This window comes from Mus caroli, chromosome 6 (assembly GCF_900094665.2).
Source record: "Mus caroli chromosome 6, CAROLI_EIJ_v1.1, whole genome shotgun sequence".
In the NCBI taxonomy this organism is placed as follows: Eukaryota; Metazoa; Chordata; class Mammalia; order Rodentia; family Muridae; genus Mus; species Mus caroli.
This window is the reverse complement of record NC_034575.1, coordinates 109,824,794-109,834,272: the sequence shown is the minus strand read 5'-3', so window position 1 is coordinate 109,834,272 and position 9,479 is coordinate 109,824,794. Positions and strand designations below refer to the sequence as shown.

At 50.0% G+C, this 9,479-nt stretch overlaps 1 protein-coding gene across 6 annotated transcripts in view; it reads right to left on the bottom strand.

Moving 5' to 3' along the window:
- Window positions 1–9,479, bottom strand: part of Atg7 (autophagy related 7) — a 211,711-nt gene that overhangs the window by 131,973 nt on the left and 70,259 nt on the right. For all 6 annotated transcript variants that reach the window (XM_021164861.1, XM_021164859.1, XM_029478810.1 and 3 more), the window contains one exon: window positions 8,354–8,429. In XM_021164861.1, the coding sequence (XP_021020520.1) occupies window positions 8,354–8,429 (76 nt within the window). The remainder of the gene's footprint in view (window positions 1–8,353; window positions 8,430–9,479) is intronic.

Here is a 9,479-nt window from a genome sequence, read left to right as displayed (position 1 = left end):
ATCCCTCCATGGCCTCTGCATTGGCTCCTGCTTTCTGACCTGCTTGAGTTCCAGTCCTGACTTCCTTTGGTGATGAACAGCAGTATGGAAGTGTAAGCCGAATGAACCCTTTCCTCCCCAACTTGCTTCTTGGTCATGATGTTTGTACAGGAATAGAAACCCTGACTAAGACAGCCCTCATACCCAGCTACCTGCTGGAAAACACTTTCTCCAGCACATGTCATCAGTTGGCGGCCACGTGTGTAAGAGCTCGAAGTTAAGAACAAGCTCTGCAGTATTCCCATACAGCAGGGCTATAGACCATGAAGAACTGAGAGTTTACAGATGATGTCTTAAGGGTATGGCCAACTCCTACCCCTCAGCCTGACAGGAATGTATAAAATGTATGGAGCAGAGGCTGCTGCCAACAGTTCAGCACTATCCTTAGCTATCCTTCCTGGAGGCCAGGCGTCATCTCACAGTCCAAGAAAGTAAACATCTACCCCAGATTAGAGTCCTTCCCGCGTTGTCTAGGAAAGAACGCCACTATTCCACCTTATGGCCAAACAAATATGTGAATTAAGAAGGTCTGTAAAGTGTCACAGAGTCTGTTCTGGGCCCTTTTATGTGTTTCAAGACTTATTTTATTTAAAGTGTGTGGTATGTGCACTCATGTGTGCAGTGCCCACTGAGAGAGGTGTTAGGATCCCCAGGGCTGACAGTTGTGAGATTTCAGACTTGGATACTGGGAACTAAATGTGGGTCCTCCGCAACAGTAATGTGTGCTCTTAACCACTAGGCCAGCTTTACAGTCCCCACTCTCCCCTTTCAGAGGTGAAAGCTGCCCATACAGAAATCTGATGTGTAGCTGCTGGGGGCTGAGGTTGGACTGTAGAGGACATCAGCACACAGGAACAGCTGGGGGGACAGAAACACCAAGTCTCCTCTGTGGTGGTTAGTAGCAGTGCAGGTTTTTGCCAACACTTATTAAAGTCGACTTATTTCAACTGTAAATTATGCCTCAGAAATGCTGATTTAGAAACAGTATATAAAATTTGGTAGTTTCAACAAGATCAGAATGAAAAGTTCCTGCACGTCCTATACCCTCAAATAATCATCAGCTTAAGTGTCCAGCTTAACTGAAAAATAACAGTTTTCCTTTAGTCATTTCTGGTTCTTGATGCTAATCCCAGGGCCTTGTGACTGCTACATTCTAGCACAGAGCTATGTGCCCTCCTGCCCAGAAGAAAAGATATGCCCGAAATATGTTTCTTTGCTGCTACTGCATTTGGAGGGCCCTGGACAAGAGCTACCTATGCTTCCTTGGCTCCTGCCCTGTAGCACAAGTCCTGGGCTATCCCTGAGCTTGGCAACCAGTGCTCTGAAGACAAGAGATGCTGCCCTGGGTGTGAAGTGAGAAGCAGTAGCAGGACGCACAGACCATGAGCTCAGGGCTGTTAATGGGAGGGGGGGTTGACAGTCCTGTGGCTGTCTTGCATTGTGGCCAGACTTTATCAGGTGTACAAGGCCCTCCAGAAAATGCACCTAGCAACAGAGGTTAGTTCACCAAATGGGCCTGGTTCCATGCCACCTGAGGAATGTGACCATCTCTGGAAGGAATGCCACCACAAAGTCTTTCTTTCTAGGGTGGTGCATCTCCAATGACCATGGTTCTGGAGGTTTCCAGTGATGGCCCTGAGCTGTGCTGGCAAAGGTATAGTCTGGAAGGGCTCAGAGGTGACTGATGGCAGGGCAGGGATGGGAATCGCTGGATTGGGTTGTAATTTTAGCTAAAACGCCTCCAGTTTTATGAGGGTTCTTCATACGTCTAGTCTGCTCTCCATGCAGGGGCCAAGGCTTCCTTGTCATGCTCGGTAGGGATGCAGGACATCCACAGGCACGTGTCAGGTTGTCTGCACGCACTGGTTCTATGGCAGCTTGGCTGGGTGTCACCTTCCACACTTTCCACATTAGATAAGCAAGACTCAGAAATGGCGCAGCCTTATAATCACCAAAGAGAAAAGCCAGCAATCTCAGCTCTGGTTTATTTTGGCTCTAAAGCCTGGTAGAAAAGCACAGAGGACAAAGGGGGAGTGGGAGGGAAGGAGGGCGAGAGGGTGAGAGGGAGAAAAGGAGGAACTCAAACACTGTCAAACAAAAATAAAATAAAATAAATGCAGAAGGTGAATTCAATTATCTTCAGTGAATTTTACCCAGTTGGACACAAAAGAAATACATCAGGAGAGGAGGGGACACTGTTCTGGCCATGTTTCCACCTGTGCTCAATGTAACTAACTTTGGTGCCAAGCCCATCTTGCCTCAATGGGAAGCTGAGATCCACCGCTCAGGAACAGCCACCCCAACGTGCCTGAGGCCCCCTCTGGAGCCCCACTGCTTGGGTGTTGCAGCAGCTCCCTACAGGGTTGGCAAGGCTGCTAGAGCTTGGATTTTGCATGTGTAAAAATGCGCCTGGAACTCCAGATCGATCTTGGATGGTGAAAAGAGTCTTAACCACATTCCGGGCCAAGATGGAGTTTAGCAGCAGCGAGCCCCCAGGCACACTATGGAGGTCTTTGTTTTAGATAGCAGCTTCCGTTCCCATCACTGGCTGCCTCTCATTATTGAACCAGAGCCACAGAGGGACCAAAGAGCTAAACTGGAAGCCAGCCAGCAGCATCATCAGAAAATATTGCAGGATGCAGCTAACTCTCAAGATGTAGTGTGGGCATTGTTTCCTGAGTTTGACGACTCTTCCTAATTTCCTGTCTAGAGGGTAGACAAACGTCCACTTTAATAAAAGTGGAAAGAGGTAGAAAGCCAGCATGGGCAAGTGTCTCGTGTGCTCAGAATTCTGCTAGTGCCCTAATGAACACAATCTATCTGTGACTCTTGGGCCTACTATTAGGTTGTCCTCATTTAGAGGCAGAAAACAGGTTCAGAGGAGATGAGACCCTTGCCGAGGAGCAGGTGAACAGCAGGAGAAGGCGGTCAGATCATATACCTGGGCCCCTCCTAGCTTTGAGGTTCTTCCCTCTGGATAGAGATCCTACCATGTCCTCATGGCCTGGGTTTTGTCTATTACCTTAGACTGTACCAAGGGCAAGCCTTTCTTGATGTCTCTGATCCCTGTGTGCTCTGCAGCGCCTGTGCTCAGGAAGCACCTGCTTGGCTGGTTCTATGGAGAGGATGGACAGTATGGCCAGGTCACAAAGGACAGCGGCCAACATAGGGCAACTGTGGACCAACCCATTTTCCTGCCACCATCTAGCTGAGGGCCACAGAGCCTGTGGGGAGGGAGAAGAGGGAAGCTCTTTCCTAGGCTACACCTCAGGCAATGCTCTCCTGCTGGACCTCCTCTAGGCAGACAGGGCACAAGAGTCGAGTATCTTTACCACCCCCCACTGAGGGGGAGAAAGATGGCTCAGTGGTTAAGAGCACATGCTTTCTTCCTGAGGACCTCCCTGAGTTTGATTCCCAGCACCCACATCAAGCTGCCTACAACTGCCTGTAACCCCAGCTCCAGGGCCATCGGACACTCTGACCTCTGTCAGCACTTGTATTCAGGGGCATATATCACACACAGTCACTCACACAAATATGCATCATTAAAATAATAAAAATAAATCTTAAAAGGAAAAATAGAAGGCTGAAGACTGGGGAGAGGGGCGTCAGAGCCTGAGCAGACAGGTAATGAACAGTGGCTAGAGCTTTGGGCTCCCTGTCTACTTCACCTCATGCAGAGGACTCCCAGGTCAGCCTCTCCTGGTGGCCTGCCCTAGTTTTGTTTCTCTGCAAAGAGTAAAAGGAGAGAATTCAAGAGCCTCAGAGAACCACGAGCTTACAAGTGCAGACCTAGGAGAAGGGTGCATGTACACACACACACACACACACACAGCCCTAGGTACAGGACATGTGCACTTAGGGACTTTTCCTTACCAGTATTTCCGAGTTAGGAGTACATTCCTCAAAGGCTATCTGCTTAGTCCACAAGTTAGAACTGGGTCTGGGTGTCTGGACACCTGCTGCAGGGTCTTCTGAGGTGCACAGGCAAAGGTTGTCAGACCACAGGTGTCTATGTTGTCTGTCAGGCTCTCAAAGACCAGAAGGCCAACTTTCTTGAATGTCAGGAGAAGCTGTACATTTTATAACACCTGAGTGGACCTCCATCAAAGCCTTGTAGAGCTCACCCATCACCCAGGAGCCAGGAAAGGACAACTACCATGGTCAACTGTCACGGGCAACTTGGCTGGACTTGGAGTCACCTAGGAGACCTGTGGGCATGTCTATGTGGGAGTTTTCAGACTACAAAGAGGGGAGGCCCTTTTTGGATATGGGTAGTACCATCCCATGGGCTGGGGTCCTCGACCAAATACAAAGGGAAAGACGAAGCCAGCTGAGCACCAGCATTCTCTCTTATAGAAGACAAGGCTTTGAGAAGGATCAGAGGAAGCAGACTTGTTAGAATGCTTGTCTCTCAGTGAATAGAACGCAGGCATCCTCCATCAGTAGAACCCATCCTATGCTTACTCTCAATCCTTCCTCCCCAGCCCTTACCCCGGCACTGCGTATCAGGCAATAGAACTCACTCTTGTTGTAAAGGTCACAGGTACTTCGCCAAAAAGATGTACATTGCAAGGGAGTTTCAATGAAACTATCCCTGAAACATTGTTCTGATAATTGCCATGTGGAGACTTTCCCTCAAAGTTTTACTGTTTTTAAGTGAGCAAGAAAGATAAACCATGAGGTCAGACTCTGGAAGTTTCTGACCCAGGGCCTGCTAAAGTGCTGCTGACCTGGGGCTCACTCTTCACCTCAAGTGGCTGTTTCCTTGCTGGTGGTAAGGCTTGCAGGGACCCCCACAATCTCAGAGATCTCTGCTTCCTGACTGTGGACACAATGGCATGCGGTCTTATGCTCCTGTTGTCACACCTTCTTCTCTGTGCTGGCCTGTGAGCTAGAACAAATCCTTCCCTTAACTTGTCTCTGGCAGATATTCTGTCATCAAGATGAAAAAGTAACAAATCCAACAACCTAACTTCCTTTCTTGCCTCTCGCATTTCCCCTGTGTGTGATGCACATGAATGGATGGAGGTCACACCAAACACACACACACACACACACACACACACACACACACACACCATGTAAGACTCTGAGTATGCTCAGAAGTTGCTATTCTGTGTCTTCCTTATGTATGTACAGAGGCAGGACTTCTCACCAGGACCCAAGGCTCTTCGGTGAAGCTGGTCTAACTGGCCAAACGCTCTAAGAGTCTCCTGCCTATTCCTCTCAACTGCCAATGCTGGGGTCACAGGCAGGCTGCCATGCTCACCCTGCACTTACATGGGAACTAGGAACATAAAGTGTGGTCCTGGGGCTTGTGCAACAAGTGTTTTATCCACTGAGTCACCCCATCCCATTCTCACATTTGAGTCAGGGCCTTACTATGTGCCCCAGAGAACCTTGAACTCTCAACTCACCTGTCCCCACCTCTAACTGCTGGGACTACAAGCTGTGACATCATGTCTGGTTATTATGGTCTGAATAAAAGATCCAGGTGGGTGGGATATCAATACATTGCTGAGAACTACAATGAAAAAGTTGTCTGCCAAAGTCCCCTAACCGAAGGGCACATACTATAGGACTCCGTTTTCTCTAAGTTCCAAGTGTGACAAAAGCTCCCGTGAGTCGGGAAGAGCTCACCCGTCTGTTGGAAGGGGCATCAGGAGAAGCACACGAACACACATTTGTGCGTGTGTGCATGTGTGTTCACTTTGTGAGTGCTTGGATCATTCATTTAGTGATTTGGGTCACTATCTGTATGTGATTCATACATCAACATAATACATTTTTTTGCGAAAGAAACCCACTCTTTATACACAAAGCAGCTTTACCTGCTGCCTGCTTGCAGTATTTATCCCCGTGGGTTGGGCCAGAGGCCAAAAAAATAAATATAAGAAAAAAAAGTTTCAGCCTGAAGAGCCTGCTCTCGAAGCTAGTGGTTTTCCACGGTCTTCAAGGCTAGCACCAGGTCTCTGCAGCTCTAACATTCAGCTGGGCACTAATCAAGGTTCTCAATGTTCCGAGACAATATTGGAACAGGCCAATTTGCCTGGGCACTCACATGGAGGGACAGAGCAGGCCAGTGGCCTCCCAGGACTCACTCACAGGACAGCAAAGAAGTCAGGGAATGCTCTCCACCACTGCACACTGGTGTTGGGGGTGGGGTGAGGGCTTTCCAGGCACCGCACTCCACCGGGACAGATTAATAAACGCTCTCCTTGGGACACTGAGAAAATGAGTCAGAACTTTACAGGCCATTCTTTACAAGCAAAATACACAAAGGGACTTAGCCAGCTCCCCTCCAACAGGAAACCATTTGTCTCTGGAGGAGGGAGAAGAGAAGAGAAGGAGGGGGTTGGAAGAGGGAGAGGAGGGGGAGAAGGTAGAGGAGGGGGAGGAGGGGAGAAGGATGCTGAATCTGCCACCAGACGATGATGCCCCCTAATCAGAGCACAGTTGCATAAATGGTCCCCTCCACTTGAGAAAAAGAAAAAAATAAAAAAAAACAACAACATTTGTTTAAATAGGGACTGAGCAATTCTGATTAATTCTAAAGTTCTTTCTCTTCTTTCTGTTTTAGAATGTTGCTAAAAATAAAGGCTCAAAACTTGAATAAGTAAGACACACACACACACACACACACACACACTCTTTACCATATACGGTGGCATTATTCTTCAGCTTTTGAAAAGGCCAAATGAAGAGATGGCCAACAACCAAAATAACCCTTCAGATAACTGCAAAGGACGAAAAGCTGGAAAGCTTGCTGAATGGCAGGCAACTGCCAGGCTCCCTCGTTGGGGATGAATGCCCATCGAGGGATGAGTTGCCATAGCACTTGGGAAACATAGGCACACACATCTGACACGGCCACCTGTCTAGGGAGGGTGTTTTGCCCCCTGGCCTCGGCACTAAGAAAGCAACAGAGGCTGCAATTTAACTTAAAGGAAGAAACCAGTGCAGGGGCATGTCGGGAATTTTAATTAAGGCCCTTCTCAGCATGAAGTCTGTAAGAGAGATGAGGAGAAGGAAGGACCGGGCAGGAAGAGAGGCGGGATGACCTGGAGGAAATGGGAAGGAGAGCAGCCCAGGCCAGCCTGAAGGTCCGCAGCCTTGTGTGTGGTGGGGGAGGGGTGGTTACTACATTGCCAGGGGCTGCTGGGAGTGTGTGTGGGACATGTTTGGGTCATACAAATGACACACCTGGGGTTTACGGAGGGAAGCCACCTTTTCTGGGGCTCTATGGTTTCCAACGCCAAGGCAGAGGTACCCCAGACCCTTGCTAGATCCTACTTTGCTGACAGAAACAGGTTAAGAGATAGCAGGTATAAGGCAGGAGGTGGCACAGACAGAAGAGACAGTGCAGAGGCAGGCTAAGGGGCCACCGTGACCGGGGGCTCTCCAGCCACAGGAGCTCTGGGAGAACACCAGCCATGGTGCAAAGTCTGGGCTTAGATCACAGCTTCACCAGCTCTCTCCATGTTGGTGGGCTACCTTTCCTTCTACTCATCTGTCCTTACTGGAAAGCGCCAGGCACAGGGCCTGGGTGACTACTCAGTGGCTGGGCACATGCTTGGTATGCATGATGCTGGGTTTCATGCCAGCACCAAACAAATACATTGGTTGGGCAGGGACTACAGTGAAGGGACCCCTCCCAGCTATGGGGTGGAATGCACAGGACTGTGGAGAACAGCTCCCCAAACGTGACACTAAAGCTGCCCTTGTTATGCCAAAAGGCAGTGTTCAGACTGAGAGACCAGGACCTGTGGGCCTTATTCCATCTTCCCAGCCTCAGGCATGGACCCTGCAAGCAGTGGTGACATGGCTAACCATCTGCCCATGCTTGCCCAGAAAGGCTTCCTGCCCAGGTAGGGAGGGCACTGGGCACTGAAGGTTAGTCAGCTTATCCATTCTCTGGGCTGCTGGGCTGGTATTTATCAGCCTGGTCTCCATGCCTACCAGGGAGCTCACTGTGATCTGTAAATGGGAAGATAAGGCCCTGAGTAGTTCTGAGACTGGGCCAAAGAAGGCTATAAATGGCAGGGCTGAGACTGAAGCTGGCTGAACCACACATGGCCATCCCAAGCCCTCTCCCTTCTTTTTCTTCTGCACGGCAGAGTCTAGTCAGCAGCTCCAATGCATCAAAGTGAGGCAGTGCCATGGGTTCATCTCCTCCTAGCAGTGTCCCCAGAAAACAACACTCTCCGTGAGGCCCCACTGCAGCGGGTGTGCCACTGTAAGAGTATGCTGTCGCACCTTCCTCTCTATGAGAGGATGGGGCAGGACTACAGCTCATCTCCAAATCACTCACCTGGTGAGGCACAAGTCCCAGCGAGGTGGGAGGCTCATTCATGCGGTCATCACTGCTGCTGGCGATGGCGTAGCCCCTGCAAGAGGGAAGCAGGAGGGCTCTTAACTCCTTTGTGCTCATGGTGAGCACAGGAAAGAACATCTCAGGACACTGGAAAGGGTTAAGAGAAGCAAATGCCCCTTTGCTGGGCTTCATAAGCTCACGGGAAACTCATGTCCAGGAGGGAGGGAAAAGGGGTTAGTTTCTTCAAATGGGCACCATCGAGTGGGAAGGATGAGAGCGAGCTGTGGACATTGCCGAGTGGCAAACTCTCCTCTGTGCTTTGGGTCCATCAGCTGTGAAACAGGAGGGAGGAGGCTGTATGAAGCATTAGGGGCATGTGAGATAAACTGCCAAGTGCAAGGCCTGCTTGCCTTCTCCCCCTGCCCCCCCTCCTTCCTCTCACATGCTTTCACTACTCTGTGAAGGGTAGCCTTAACTCCTGGCTTGGGCTATCCTCCAGCTCAGCCTTCCTTCCAGCAGCTGGGAGTGGGCTGTGCCTCCCCACAGCCTCCTTTAACTTGCTAAACTTATCTAAATGCCACAAAAATGGAGGAAGGGGCTATAAAAGGAACGAGCTGGGTGGGAGATGTACCGGCCCCTCCCGAGAGAGGGTCAATGTTCATTTATGTCCCAGAAGAACTGGTTTTTAATCTGTTACAAGGACAAAGAAGGCAGGGATTTGGGATCAAGGAGGTGCAGATTTTACTTCCTACTAGAGGTAGGAAGAAACTTAGATGGCAGGGGAGGTGAAGGCAGGGGAGGACACAGCTGCTCATCCCCCCTTCCTGCCTCGTCTCGTAGCCACTGAGGCCCTCTGAGTCACATGACAAACAGGTCACTGCTGTGGCTTTCTGCCATTGCCTTTCTTGGAATTCAATTTGGATGAGAAATCAGTGTTTTCTAAATTTGATTCTCCGCCTGCACTGCCAACGGCACATAGAGCACAGCTCTCCAAAGCAGGGCGAAGAGATAGATGCTGGTGGGCCCAAGCCTGGCTGCCACTCACGAGCCATGAGTCTGAGATGCCAAGCCCAGCTCCACCACCAGAAATGGGACTAACGAGCCAGGGCATGTACTTGTAATG